Below are 15,326 nucleotides of genomic sequence, written 5' to 3' on the forward strand. Positions count from 1 at the left end.
AACACAAGTACCTTTACTCTGTTGCCATGTGTATTCCGTCATAGTTTTACTGCCTTAAGTCTGAATCTACAATATGCACATTCTAATAAGAACAAGGAAAACCTTTGCATCAACAGGTGCATCCAAACTGCTGACCGATTGTTGTATCTATTTAAAAATGTAGTTTGCATTGTGAAATTTAGTGACGCATCCATTTTTGAAGGTCTTGAGTGCTTTTCTCTTGTACTTTTCAAAGATAATCAATAAGCCGGCCACCTGATTTTCACATGGATCAGCTGAAATTTTATGGGAAACCTGACGTTTTTTAAAGTATTCAATTTCATTACAGCACCACGAATGCGGAAATTACTCACATTCAAAGGAATGGACATTAGAAGGCAGTCACTCTTTACTGTGGTCAAAAGATGAGAATGCTGGACAGAGGATCCTCCTCTATTAACTCAAATTTCTCTAAAAGGGTATATGAAAATGGACAATACCCTTAAACATGAAAGTCTCTGCTTACCAGGTGATATGAGAGTCTGGTGATTCTCCATGGTGACATCTTTGTACAGATCCTTCTTATCTTCTGCGTATTCCCACTCCTCCATGGAGAAAGGGACATCCTGACTTCTTATAGAAACCTGTCACACACAATCTTACAGTCATCCTTCACATCCCTCAATTATTATTAGTGGGTAATGTCCCCGCACTTCTCACCTCTGCAGTCAGCAGCTCTTTGATCTTGTCGGTAAGTTCCAGGATCTTCTGTGCGTTGTTACTGTCGTATATCAGACAATTAGGTGGAAGTTTCATTAGTGGACTCTGATATTTTCCCCTTTCTTCTAACTCCAGGTCATTATTGCTGGAGGTCACATACTCACTAGAGGACTTCACTACTGTGTACTCCTGGGTGTGAAAGAGAGACCCTTAGAAATGTCAGTACATGTCTTCCCACAACGTCCCACCTTCCAAGTCATTCATAGAAGGCCTCACCTCTCCTGTTAGCAGGTATATGATCTCCAGGGTAAGATTTAGTATACTGTTTGCCATCTTGCATCTGTCTTTATCCAATGTTGATGGGTCAGTCAGGCAATAGTCTTGTAAAGAATACATCAACTACCAAGATCCTAGACGACAGGAACCTGGAAGGGGAAAAAGTGATTTAAAAAAGACTGTACTTTTCTTCTCAATTCTGTTCATCCCCAATTTGTAGTTTTACATCAGCAGGTACAGTACAGACCAAAAGTTTGGACACACCTTCTCATTTAAAGATTTTTCTGTATTTTCATGTCTATGAAAATTATACATTCACACTGAAGGCATCAAAACTATGAATTACCACATGTGGAATTATATACTTAACAAAAAAGTGTGAAACTACTGAAAATATGTCTTATATTCTAGGTTCTTCAAAGTAGCCACCTTTTGCTTTGATGACTGCTTTGCACACTCTTGGCATTCTCTTGATGAGCTTCAAGAGGTAGTCACCGGAAATGGTTTTCACTTCACAGGTGTGCCCTGTCAGGTTTAATAAGTGGGATTTCTTGCCTTATAAATGGGGTTGGGACCATCAGTTGTGTTGTGCAGAAGTCAGGTGGATACACAGCTGATAGTCCTACTGAATAGACTGTTAGAATTTGTATTATGGCAAGAAAAAAGCAGCGAAGTAAAGAAAAACGAGTGGCCATCATTACTTTAAGAAATGAAGGTCAGTCAGTCTGAAAAATTGGGAAAACTTTGAAAGTATCCCCAAGTGCAGTTGCAAAAACCATCAAGCGCTACAAAGAAACTGGCTCACATGAGGACCGCCCCAGGAAAGGAAGACCAAGCGTCACCTCTACTTCTGAGGATAAGTTTATCCGAGTCACCAGCCTCAGAAATGGCAGGTTAACAGCAGCTCAGATTAGAGACCAGGTCAGTGCTACACAGAGTTCTAGCAGTAGACACATCTCTTCAGCAACTGTTAAGAGAAGACTTTGTGCAGCAGGCCTTCATGGTAAAATAGCTGCTAGGAAACCACTGCTAAGAACGGGCAACAAGCAGAAGAGACTTGTTTGGGCTAAAGACCACAAGGAATGGACATTAGACAAGTGGAAATCTGTGATTTGGTCTGAGGAGTCCAAATTTTAGATTTTTGGTTCCAACCACTGTGTCTTTGTGCAATGCAGAAAAGGTGAACGGATGGACTCTAAATGCCTGGTTCCCACCCTGAAGCATGGAGGAGGAGGTGTGATGGTGTGGGGGTGCTTTGCTGGTGACACTGTGGTGGATTTATTCAAAATTGAAGGCATACTGAACCAGCATGGCTACCACAGCATCTTGCAGCGGCATGCTATTCCATCCGGTTTGCGTTTAGTTGGACCATCATTTATTTTTCAACAGGACAATGACCCCAAACACACCTCCAGGCTGTGTAAGGGCTATTTGACCAAGAAGGAGAGTGATGGGGTGCTACGCCACATGACCTGGCCTCCACAGTCACCAGACCTGAACCCAATCGAGATAGTTTGGGATGAGCTGGACAGCAGAGTGAAGGCAAAAGGGCCAACAAGTGCTAAGCATCTCTGGGAACTCCTTCAAGATTGTTGGAAGACCATTTCCGGTGAATACCTCTTGAAGCTCATCAAGAGAATGCCAAGAGTGTGCAAAGCAGTCATCAAAGCAAAAGGTGGCTGCTGTGAAGAACCTAGAATATAAGACATATTTTCAGTTGTTTCACACTTTTTGTTAAGTATATAATTCCACATGTGTTAATTCATAGTTTTAATGCCTTCAGTGTGAATGTACAACTTTCATAGTCATGAAAATACAGAAAAATTTTTAAATGAGAAGGTGTGTCCAAACTTTTGGTCTGTACTGTATGTTGTACATGGAAACGTAACAATGACAGCTAGACCAGCAAACAGTAGGATATCACCAATGCAACCCCACCTGCATACCCAGAAATGTTGGTAAAAAGGAATTACAAAACTAAAATGAAAAAAATATATAAACACACACGAGTATATATAAAAAAATATATATACAGTTGAAACTAGAAGTTTACATAAACTACGGTATATAAAAAGACGCATGCATGTTTTTTCTCAATATCTGGCATGAAATCAGAATAAACCTTTCCCCTTTTAGGTAATTTAGGATTACCATAATTTTTAATATTTGCCAAATGCCAGAATAATGAGAGAGGGAATGCAGTAAGTAATAAAAGTGCCTTAAAACAAAGTCAAAAGTTTATATACACTAAGATTACTATTCCTTAGCAAATACTGGAGGCAAATTTGCACTCATCAGCCAGGAAGCTGCGCATGGGACGTACTTGGACGTTCCAACATGACAACGATCCAAACCACAAGGCCAAGTCGACCCGTCATTGGCTACAGCAGAAATAAGATAAGGTTCTGGATTGGCCATCTCAGGCTCCTGACCTCAATATCATTGAGCCACTCTGGGGAGATCTCAAGCGCACAGTTCATACTAGACAGCCCAGGAATTTACAGGAACTGGAGACATTTTGCCAAGAAGAATGGGCAGCTTTACCATCTGAGAAAATAAAGAACCTCATCCACAAACGACCACAAAAGACTTCAACCTGTCATTGATGTTAAGGAGGGCAATACACGTTACTAAGAACTGAGGTATGTGAACTTTTGACCAGGGTCATTTGGATGTTTTTGGTTGTCATTAAGATTTAAAAAGAGAAAACGCAGTAGTTTGACAATAAATGGCTTCACCCAACCAATAACCATGAGTGGAGGAAAAGTGTTTTTTTGTTATAATTCATACTAGCTATTGAACCCGTTCTACGCCCTGGTGACGAGCATTTTTATTGGTATATGGTCTCACATGTTGGTATGTGCTGCCCCCCTCCTGGTATTTGTGCTGCCTCCACCATCCTATCCCGGTATGCGTGGCACCCCTCATCCCCAATCCCGGTATGCGTGGCACCCCTCATCCCCAATCCCGGTATGCGTGGCACCCCTCATCCCCAATCCCAGTATGCGTGGCACCCCTCATCCCCAATCCCGGTATGCGTGGCACCCCTCATCCCCAATCCCGGTATGCGTGGCACCCCTCATCCCCAATCCTGGTATGCGTGGCTCCCCTCATCCCTAATCCTGGTATGCGTGACACTCCTCATCCCTATTCTGCTATGCATGGCACCCCTCATCCCCAATCCCGGTATGCGTGGCACCCCTCATCCCCAATCCCGGTATGCGTGGCACCCCTCATCCCCAATCCCGGTATGCGTGGCACCCCTCATCCCCAATCCCGGTATGCGTGGCACCCCTCATCCCCAATCCCGGTATGCGTGGCACCCCTCATCCCCAATCCCGGTATGCGTGGCACCCCTCATCCCCAATCCCGGTATGCGTGGCACCCCTCATCCCCAATCCCAGTATGCGTGGCACCCCTCATCCCCAATCCCGGTATGCGTGGCACCCCTCATCCCCAATCCCAATATGCGTGGCACCCCTCATCCCCAATCCCGGTATGCGTGGCACCCCTCATCCCCAATCCCGGTATGCGTGGCACCCCTCATCCCCAATCCTGGTATGCGTGGCTCCCCTCATCCCTAATCCTGGTATGCGTGACACTCCTCATCCCTATTCTGCTATGCATGGCACCCCTCATCCCCAATCCCGGTATGCGTGGCACCCCTCATCCCCAATCCCGGTATGCGTGGCACCCCTCATCCCCAATCCCGGTATGCGTGGCACCCCTCATCCCCAATCCCGGTATGCGTGGCACCCCTCATCCCCAATCCCGGTATGCGTGGCACCCCTCATCCCCAATCCCGGTATGCGTGGCTCCCCTCATACCCAATCCCGGTATGCGTGGCTCCCCTCATACCCAATCCTGGTATGCGTGGCTCCCCTCATCCCTATTCTGGTATGCATGGTTCCCCTAATCCCGGTATGCGTGACACCCCTCACCCCCCCACTATACACACATCCCCCAAAAAAATAAAGTTATACTCACCTTTCTTCTCTGTACTCCAGCGTCCTGTTCTGCCGGGGGAGGAGTGCGGCGCCAGAGCACCGCGCTGTCCGGCGCCATTTTGCTGAAGATACACTGTAAATGTGTCTTCAGTAAAATGGCGCTGTATAGCACTATGTGCACGCGCCGATCTGACATCTCACTCCGCCCCCGGTCTCTGCTGAAGAGAGGCACCGCGGCAACGCTCTTCCCGGTCAGGTAAGTATGGCGCCGGAGATCGCAGTGTGCGTTCAGTGCCTACGCATACCTCGATCTCAGACGCCATACACCTCCTCTTACCTGTAACGGCTGGATGCGGTCTTCTGTCTGGAGCCAGACTGCGCGTCACGCATGCGCAGTCTATCGAGGCTTCGGACAGAGACCCGCATCCTCGGTTATATTATAGATTCTCTGAAACATGGCCAAGAAAGGCCTTGTAACATATATACACATACATATACACAGGGTGGACCATTTATATGGAGACAACTAAATTAAATGGGAAAGGTTGGGGATATCAACTTCCTGTTTGTGGCACATTAGTATATGGGAGGGGGAAAACTTTTCCAGATGGGTGGTGACCATGGCAGCTATTTTGAAGTCGGCCATTTTGGATCCAACTTTATTTTTTTCATTGGGAAGAGGGTCATGTGACACATCAAACTTATTGAGAATTTCATAAGAAAAACAATGGTGTGCTTGGTTTTATTATAACTTTATTCTTTCATGAGTTTTTTACAAGTTTATGACCACTTATAAAATCTTTTTAAAATGCTGCCCATTGTGTTGGATTGTCAATGCAACCCTCTTCTCCCACTCTTGACACAGATAGCAACACCACAGAAGAAATGCTAGCACAGGCTTCCAGGATCCGTTGTTTTAGTTGCTGCATCTGGAGGTATGTGTCGCACAGGTTGCTAGCCTATGTGAACTGAAACCAGTGGACTTTCTGCCAGCATGTTATATGCTGGTGGGTTAACTCACTTAAAGAGCATGGTTTTAGGGGAATAGCATAGTGATGGGAGGGACGTCATTCCCCATCCCTCCACCCCAGGGTGTGGCTGAGCATCGTTTAAATGTTCAGTCCTGTTTTTTTTTCTCTTTGAGTTGTGTTTGGAGAGGCAAGGTCTCCAGACTGGACAGCCATAGCTCAGGAGGGAGCTGAAGGCTGGACATAACCTGGGTGTGCGACCTGCACACACACATATGGACTGTGCTATAGTTTATCTTTTGTTTTGTTTAGCCAAGTAAGGCTGTATTTATTTTGCTGGAGTGCAGAGCTTTATGCTGTTAATAAAGCCTGCAAAGAAAACCCGGGTTCCTGAGTCTACTTCCGGAAGTGGCCGAGCGAGTCGTCCTACCACAATATATATACGCTGCTCAAAAAAATAAAGGGAACACTGAAATAACACATCCTAGATCTGAATGAATGAAATATTCTCATTGAATACTTTGTTCTATACAAAGTTGAATGTGCTGACAACAATATCACACAAAAATCATCAATGGAAATCAAATTTATTAACCAATGGAGGTCTGGATTTGGAGTCACCCCCAAAATTAAAGTGGAAAAACACACTACAGGCTGATCCAACCTTGATGTAATGTCCTTAAAACAAGTCAAAATGAGGCTGAGCATTGTGTGTGGCCTCCACGTGCCTGTATGACCTCCCTACAATGCCTGGGCATGCTCCTGATGAGGTTGCGGATGGTCTCCTGTGGGATCTCCTCCCAGACCTGGACTAAAGCATCCGCCAACTCCTGGACAGTCTGTGGTGCAACGTGACATTGGTGGATGGAGCGAGACATGATGTCCCAAATGTGCTCAATCAGATTCAGGTCTGGGGAACGGGCAGGCCAGTCCATAGCTTCAATGCCTTCATCTTGCAGGAACTGCTGACACACTCCAGCCACATGAGGTCTGGCATTGTCCTGCATTAGGAGGAACCCAGGGCCAACCGCACCAGCATATGGTCTCACAAGGGGTCTGAGGATCTCATCTCGGTACCTAATGGCAGTCAGGCTACCTCTGGCGAGCACATGGATGGCTGTGCGGCCCTCTAAAGAAATGCCACCCCACACCATTACTGACCCACTGCCAAACCGGTCATGCTGAAGGATGTAGCAGGCAGCAGATCGCTCTCCATGGTGTCTCCAGACTCTGTCACGTCTGTCACATGTGCTCAGTGTGAACCTGCTTTCATCTGTGAAGAGCACAGGGCGCCAGTGGCGGCTTTGCCAATCCTGGTGTTCTGTGGCAAATGCCAAGCGTCCTGCACGGTGTTGGGTTGTGAGCACAACTCCATCTGTGGACGTTGGGCCCTCATACCACCCTCACGGAGTCGGTTTCTAACCGTTTGTGCAGACACATGCACATTTGTGGCCTGCTGGAGGTCATTTTGCAGGGCTCTGGCAGTGCTCCTCCTGTTCCTCCTTGCACAAAGGCAGAGGTAGTGGTCCTGCTGCTGTGTTGTTGCCCTCCTACGGCCCCCTCCACGTCTCCTGGTGTACTGGCCTGTTTCCTGGTAGCGCCTCCAGCCTCTGGACACTATGCTGACAGACACAGCAAACCTTCTTGCCACAGCTCGCATTGATGTGCCATCCTGGATGAGCTGCACTACCTGAGCAATTTCTGTGGGTTGTAGAGTTCATCTCATGCTACCACGAGTGTGAAAGCACAACCAAAATTCAAAAGTGAACAAAACATCAGCCAGAAAGCATTGGTACTGAGATGTGGTCTGTGGCCTGCAGAACCACTCCTTTATTGAGGGTGTCTTGATAATTGCCAATAATTTCCATCTATTGTCTATTCCATTTGCACAACAGCATGTGAAATTGAATGTCAATCAGTGATGCTTCCTAAGTGGACAGTTTGATTTCACAGAAGTCTGATTTACATGGAGCTATATTCTGTTGTTTAAGTGTTCCCTTTATTTTTTATCTATATATACCGTATGGACCAAAATTTTGGACACACCTTCTCATTTAAAGATTTTCTGTATTTTCATGACTATGAAAATTGTACATTCACACTGAAGGCATCAAAACTATGAATTAACACATGTGGAATTATATACTTAACAAAAAAGTGTGAAACAACTGAAAATGTCTTATATTCTAGGTTCTTCAAAGTAGCCACCTTTTGCTTTGATGACTGCTTTGCACACTCTTGGCATTCTCTTGATGAGCTTCAAGAGGTAGTCACCGGAAATGGTCTTCCAATAATCTTGAAGGAGTTCCCAGAGATGCTTAGCACTTGTTGGCCCTTTTGCCTTCACTTTGCGGTCCAGCTCACCCCAAACCATCTAGATTGGGTTTAAGTCTGGTGACTGTGGAAGCCAGGTCATCTGGCGTAGCACGCCATCACTCTCCTTCTTGGTCAAATAGCCTTTACACATTCTGGAGGTGTTTGGGGTCATTGTCCTGTTGAAAAATAAATGATGGTCCAACTAAACGCAAACCAGATGGAATAGCATGCCGCTGCAAGATGCTGTGGTAGCCATGCTGGTTCAGTATGCCTTCAATTTAGAATAAATCCACCACAGTGTCACCAGCAAAGCACCCCCACACCATCACACCTCCTCCATGCTTCTCAAATTTGGACTCCTCAGACCAAAGCACATATTTCCACTGGTCTAATGTCCATTCCTTATGTTCTTTAGCCCAAACAAGTCTCTTCTGCTTGTTGCCTGTCCTTAGCAGTGGTTTCCTAGCAGCTATTTTACCATGAAGGCCTGCTGCACAAAGTCTCCTCTTAACAGTTGTTGTAGAGATGTGTCTGCTGCTAGAACTGTGTGGCACTGACCTGGTCTCTAATCTGAGCTGCTGTTAACCTGCGATTCATGAGGCTGGTGACTCGGATAAACTTATCCTCAGAAGCAGAGGTGACTCTTGGTCTTCCTTTCTTGGGGTGGTCCTCATGTGAGCCAGTTTCTTTGTAGCGCTTGATGGTTTTTGCAACTGCACTTGGGGATACTTTCAAAGTTTTCACAATTTTTCGGACTGACTGACCTTCATTCCTTAAAGTAATGATGGCCACTCGTTTTTCTTTACTTAGCTGCTTTTTTCTTGCCATAATACAAATTCTAACAGTCTATTCAGTAGGACTATCAGCTGTGTATCCACCTGACTTCTGCACTGCACAACTGATGGTCCCAACCCCATTTATAAGGCAAGAAATCTCACTTATTAGACAATTATTGACAATTTATAAAAAAAATTTAAGTCATTTCTCGTGCAGGAGTAGAAAAACATGAAAAAACAATTTCTACATAAATATGCATCGATCTACTGAATAAAGATAACATGACAACTATACCCAACGGTCAGTAGCATGGCTAACAGGGGCCATCCTGGAACTCTCGCTTGGAGGGCTTAACAGTATTGGCGTGTGTAGCTGTGTGGTTACTGTGTTTTGGGAGAGCGGGCCCATCATACTGTGCATAGGGGAGCTGTGTGGGCCCATCATACTGTGCATAGGGGAGCTGTGTGGGCCCATCATACTGTGCATAGGGGAGCTGTGTGGGCCCATCATACTGTGCATAGGGGAGCTGTGTGGGCCCATCATACTGTGCATAGGGGAGCTGTGTGGGCCCATCATACTGTGCATAGGGGAGCTGTGTGGGCCCATCATACTGTGCATAGGGGAGCTGTGTGGGCCCATCATACTGTGCATAGGGGAGCTGTGTGGGCCCATCATACTGTGCATAGGGGAGCTGTGTGGGCCCATCATACTGTGCATAGGGGAGCTGTGTGAGCCCATCATACTGTGCATAGGGGAGCTGTGTGGGCCCATCATACTGTGCATAGGGGAGCTGTGTGGGCCCATCATACTGTGCATGGAGGAGCAGTACACAGGGGACATTAGAAAATATTATGTGGGCACTTAAGAAGCATTGAGTATTGTGAGTGTTAAAAGGTGCACATGGGGCATTATTACTTTCTAGGGGCAAAATGTAGGCATTGTTTTCTATGGCATTTGCACAGGCATTAATATTTTCCAGGGGCAATTTTACCATCTAGAGGGCACAAATGAGGCATTATTAATATGTAAGGGGTACAGTGGTGGGCAATAAGAGGAGCACTGTTTCTGTGTCACTCTAAGTGCAGTAATAGGGACACACACGGCTGCAACGGTTCAGCATTGGGGAATCAGTAGGATCAGGCGTTTGTGCAGGTTGGGCATAGATGGGGACGGTGCTGGAAATGTGAAAAGTCAGATGTGTCTTTATCTCTACAGATGAGTTGTGGCTGGAATTAGCTGTCATAGTGGTCTGCTCCAGATGCAAAAGATGGGAAAACTGAAAGACTCCATTAGAAAGAGCATCATCTGTAAGTCACTATGTATAACTGTAATGTAATCTCTTATACATTCTGCAGCACTTATGCCAGTCACTATATGGTCACCATATGGCGGTAATATCAGTATTGGTCTTTGTATAGTGATTTATTTTCAGTAACAGCAGGTTCCACTATACCCCGAACTAGAGAGTGCCACCGCAGGTGTAAACATGGTTACTGGGTTAGGGGCCCACTCAGATGTTTTGCCCCCCCCCCCCAACCTGAGCTGATTTGTGGTGTTTAGAGAAGCTTGTAAACTCTACTTCTGGCTTTGCCCACATTCCTCTGGGAGTGTAGAACAGCGGGTGGGGGATTGTTGTTTCTCTCCTTCAAAAGGTTTCTCAATCCTGTTCTGGGCTTTTTCCCTTCTGACAGACTCAGTCGCTCCGGTCGGTAGATGTTTTTTTGCAGCCCTATGCCTCATATATGTTGATGATGACTGAGTCTCCCTTACGGAGTCCAAACTATGTAAGCTTCAGCAGGGATATCTGCCAGTGGAGGAGTTTTGTTCAGAGTTCCACAGATGGGTCACTGACACCAGGTGGAACAATCCAGCCCTTAGAAGTCATTCTTTTACAGGGTCTGTCAGAAAGGTTAAAAGATGTTCTTATTTTGCATGAAACTCCTGAGTCCTTAGAGGCCGCTATGGATTGTTGGATGCCTCAGGGAACTCAGGGATAGACCTTTTGATGACCCCTTCTTCCCCAGTAGTACTCTCTAGGAGTGAAATCTCTGCTGTATGCTCTGATGAGCCCATGCAGTTGGGTGGGCCTTCCCCCCCCAGTCTGGACATCCTGTGGTTCACTGTAAGATGGGGATTTGTTTCTTTTGTAGTCAAAGTGGGGATTTCATTAGTGTGTGTCCCTCCGTAACTAAACAGAAAAAGCCACTGGAAAGCTTCTGGAGTGTGGAGGATTGCAACCTGTGTGTACATATCACCTCCGCCTGTGAGTCTCCATTTGTTTTACCTGCAGAGGTTGTCATAGGGACGAAAATTGTTTCAATCTTTTTGGATAGTGGGGCAGGGGCCAATACGATGATGCTCGGTTTGCCCGGACCCATGGTCTCTCTTGTACGCAAATTGTGCATTAGTTAAACCTTTGAATAGGGGCCCTTCTTGCTATGTTCTTGAAAGCATTCCTATCCCTATTGTACTGGGCCTTTCTTGGTTGGTTATGCACAATCCTGTTGTTGATTGGCAGTCCAGGGAGATAGTGTCTGTAAACTTCTGGATTCAACAGTAACTATCTAAAAAGACACAGATGCATGTTTTTCTCAATATCTGGCATGAAATCAGAATAAACCTTTCCCATTTTAGGTCAATTGGGATTACCATAATTTTTAATATTTGCCAAATGCCAGAATAATGAGAGAATGTTTTAAGGCATTTTCTTTACTTACTGCAAAGTCAAAAGTTTACATACATTTCATTAGTATTTGGTACCATTGCCCTTAAACTGAATGACTTGGATCAAACGTTTGGGATATCCTTCCACAAGTTTCTCTCAATAGTTGGTCGAAATTTGGGCCCATTCATCCTGACAACTGGAGCTCAAGGATTTGTGATGGCCACTCCAAAACATTGACTGTTATGCTTATGCCACTTTGTTACCATTTTGGCAGTTTGCTTCGGGTCATTGTCCATTTGGAAGACCCATTTCCGCCCAAGCTTTAACTTCCTGCCTGATGTCTTGAGATGTTGCTTCAGTATTGCCACATAATCTTTTTTCCCCTCCCCCATGACGGCACACCTTGAGAGAGGATCCGCCCCACCAAGGACAGGAAACCGTCTGAAATAAAAGGGCGGTACCTCTCCCTCGCTTCAGTTGGTTTCCTGTCCTTGATGGGGAACCTGTCTGGAAAGAAGACTTACCTGGGGCTGTCCCGGTGTGGAAGAGCGGGCACTGGCCTGTGCACCGGGTTCAGTATCCCAGAAGCGCCGTCCGCAGCTTCCCCTGGGGTCTCTGCGCCGAGCGGGGCGCACGCGGTGAGGCAGGCTCTGTCCTCCCGGAGACCGCGGCGCCGTCCTCCCCCTGCAGTGTGGAACGCTTCCGGGTGTGACGCGCCTGATGTCACGGCGCAGGGCACGCTGGGAGCGGCGCGCTGGGTGACGTCAGGAGGCGGCGCCGATCCAAGATGGCGGCGCCCATCGGAGCGTCCCAGGCCGGTTTTTTTCAACGGAGCTCCGGCCTGAGGAAGGGGGAGGGCCCACAGACCGGAGGAGGCTGGATGGCCCTATATTTAAGGGGGGGGAGCTATCCTGGAAGCGTGGTGCGCTTCTGAGACATGGCTGATCCAGATAGCCAGGAGCAGCAGCTTACCCCCCCACCTCAGCAACAGAAGCAGAGGGATGCATCGTATACAGACAGCCGCTCGAGTAATCGTAGTGGCAGCCGCAGGAGTAAGGCTTCGAGCGCCTCGGGACCATCCAGAATGGAATCATCAGTTCCGCGACAGCCTCCGAATCCGGTACCCGTTTGTGACCTCCGAGGGTGAGTGAGCTTCGTGAATGTCACTGGTTAGTAACGGGAAGTCTCTTATGTGCTTCCTTTTTTTAGGAGCCTAAGAAGAGTAGTGCCAAGCAAAAGCATAGGATGTGTGCCCTTTGCCAAGCTTCTCTCTCAGTAGAGTGGCAGAAACCACTTTGCCAGGGCTGTGTGACCAAAACCATAGCTGAGAATTCCCAGGATTTTGCTGCAAATTTAAAGTCCATAGTACATGCAGAAGTTCAGGGGTCCCTGAAGGGGTTCCTTAGAGGGAAGAAAAGGCCCCGTAGAGAGGTTTCCTCCGTCTCTGATTCCTCCCAGTCCGAGGAGCAGTGGGATTCATCGTCGTCTTCCTCATCGGGGGGCGGTAGACCCTGCTTCCCCATTGAGAATACAGACAGACTGGTTAGGGCAGTAAGATCAACCATGGGTCTGGAGGAAGAGAGAGCATCTAAATCCCGGGAGGACATCATGTTTGCGGGCTTGGGAGAGAGGAAGAGACGCTCATTTCCGGTGAACAGTAAGATTCAGGGCCTCATTGACCGGGAGTGGAGGAGACCTGAGAGATCAGGGGCTTTACCCTCCTTCTCCAAAAGAAGGTACCCCATCGAAGAGAAGGATGCGGAACCTTGGGATAAGATCCCCAAGGTGGACGGGACTGTGGCAAGGTCATCAAAGAGATCTTCCCTGCCCTTGGAGGACTCTGGCGTCCTAAAAGATGCCCTGGATAAAAGAGCTGACTCCTTCCTGCGCCACACGTGGGAGGCGGCAGCAGGTGGCCTAAAACCAGCGGTGGCTAGCACCTGTGTGGCGAGGTCCTTGATGGTGTGGCTCCAACAGCTGGAAGACCAGCTTAAAGATAAAAAGGTCTCCAGACAGGCAATACTTGCAGAGCTACCTTTTAATTCAAACAGCATCGGCCTTCCTGGCCGACTCTTCAGCTGACTCGGTCAGACTGTCAGCTAGGGCAGCGGGACTATCCAACGCAGCCAGGAGGGCCTTGTGGCTCAAGGGTTGCCCAGGCGACCTACCTTCGAAACAGAAACTGTGCTCCCTCCCTTGTGACAGTAGACTCCTGTTTGGCCAAAAGTTAGAGGACCTGTTAGAAAAAGCGGGCGATAAAACCAAAGGGTTCCCGGGATTTTCAGGGGAACCAAGAAGATTTAGTTTTGGGAGGAGAAAATTTAACCGGGGTCGTCCTCCGGGAGACAAAAAGAAATGGGAAGCCAAGTCCAAAAAAGAATCGGGCTACATGTTTGGAGGACCATCCTCGAGTTCGAAGAGATCCTCCCAATGACGCCAGGCTGGAAGTGGGTGGAAGGCTTTCCCACTTTTTTCCAGCTTGGGACGCGATAACAAACCCATGGATTCTGAAAATTATCAGTGGGGGTCTGAAGATCCGGTTCAGCCAGACCCCCTGGCGGACCTTTGTGGTTACCCCCCTACGAAAGGTCCAGGAAGAACAATTAGCCCTGGAAACAGAAGTGTTAGAGTTAGTAGGAAAGCAGGTCCTTCTCGAAGTACCAGCAACACAGAGAGGGAGGGGGTTCTATTCCCCACTATTCATGATAAAAAAACAAACGGGTCCTTAAGGACCATCATCAACCTCAGGAGTCTGAACCAAGTAGTAGAAAACCAGACTTTCAAGATGGAGTCAGTAAGCTCGGCAGTGAAGCTCTTACATCGCAACTGCTTTATGGCTGTAATAGACTTGAAGGACGCATATTATCACGTCCCAATCCATCCGGAGTATCAGAAGTATCTGAGAGTAGCCCTGTTTATTCAGGGGAAGCTGAGGCATTTTCAGTTTGCTGCCCTACCCTTTGGCCTCTCCATTGCCCCGAGAATATTTACGAAACGAATAGCAGAAGTGACAGCCTTCCTACGGATCAAGAATGTAGTGATCGTGCCATATTTAGACGACTTCTTGATAATAGGGAAAACAGAAGCCCACTGCTCCAGTCAGCTCCTAGTGGTCACGGAAGTGTTGCATCAGCTGGGGTGGCTAGTAAATTTCCAAAAATCAAGACTAACCCCCTCCAGGACTCAGACCTTTCTGGGTCTAATACTAGACTCTCGTCGTCAAACCTGCTTCCTCCCAGAGGACAAAATCTGCAGGTTAATTGCATTAGTCTCGAAGGCCATTCAAGCTCCAGAGATGTCTCTGAGAGAGGCAATGTCCCTCCTGGGTTCTATGACGGCCTGTCTCCCAGCAGTAATGTGGGCCCAGGGGCATATGAGGCGGCTTCAGTGGGAGGTCCTGTCAGCACAGAGGTCCTGCAACGGGCGTTTAGAAGGCAGGCTCTCTCTCTCCCCAGAAGTAGTAGATTCTCTTTCGTGGTGGACAGTCAGGGGAAATCTGACCACAGGCGTTCAATGGTCCAGATCGATAGATCGGGTAGTTACGACCGACGCAAGCAGTTCCGGATGGGGGGGGTCATCTGGCAGAACTCTCAATACAGGGTCACTGGGCTTACCACGAGAGGGGATCATCCTCAAACTTAAAGGAGCTTTGGGCAGTAGAAAGATCCCTCAGGGGCT

At 47.4% G+C, this 15,326-nt stretch overlaps 1 protein-coding gene across 2 annotated transcripts in view; it reads right to left on the reverse strand.

Annotated features, from left to right (window-relative positions):
- The window catches only part of LOC141273810 (oocyte zinc finger protein XlCOF7.1-like), a 75,657-nt gene that overhangs the window by 51,145 nt on the left and 9,186 nt on the right, over positions 1-15,326 (reverse strand). For both annotated transcript variants that reach the window (XM_073686183.1, XM_073686182.1), the window contains exons 2-4: positions 976-1,124; positions 700-888; positions 506-623 (exon numbers count right to left, since the gene is read on the reverse strand). In XM_073686183.1, coding sequence (XP_073542284.1) covers positions 506-623; positions 700-888; positions 976-1,095 — 427 coding nt within the window. In that variant the 5' untranslated portion in view covers positions 1,096-1,124. The remainder of the gene's footprint in view (positions 1-505; positions 624-699; positions 889-975; positions 1,125-15,326) is intronic.

This window comes from Phyllobates terribilis, unplaced genomic scaffold (genome assembly GCF_046119375.1).
Source record: "Phyllobates terribilis strain yellow unplaced genomic scaffold, ASM4611937v1 Scaffold_5__5_contigs__length_657084704, whole genome shotgun sequence".
NCBI lineage: Eukaryota > Metazoa > Chordata > Amphibia > Anura > Dendrobatidae > Phyllobates > Phyllobates terribilis.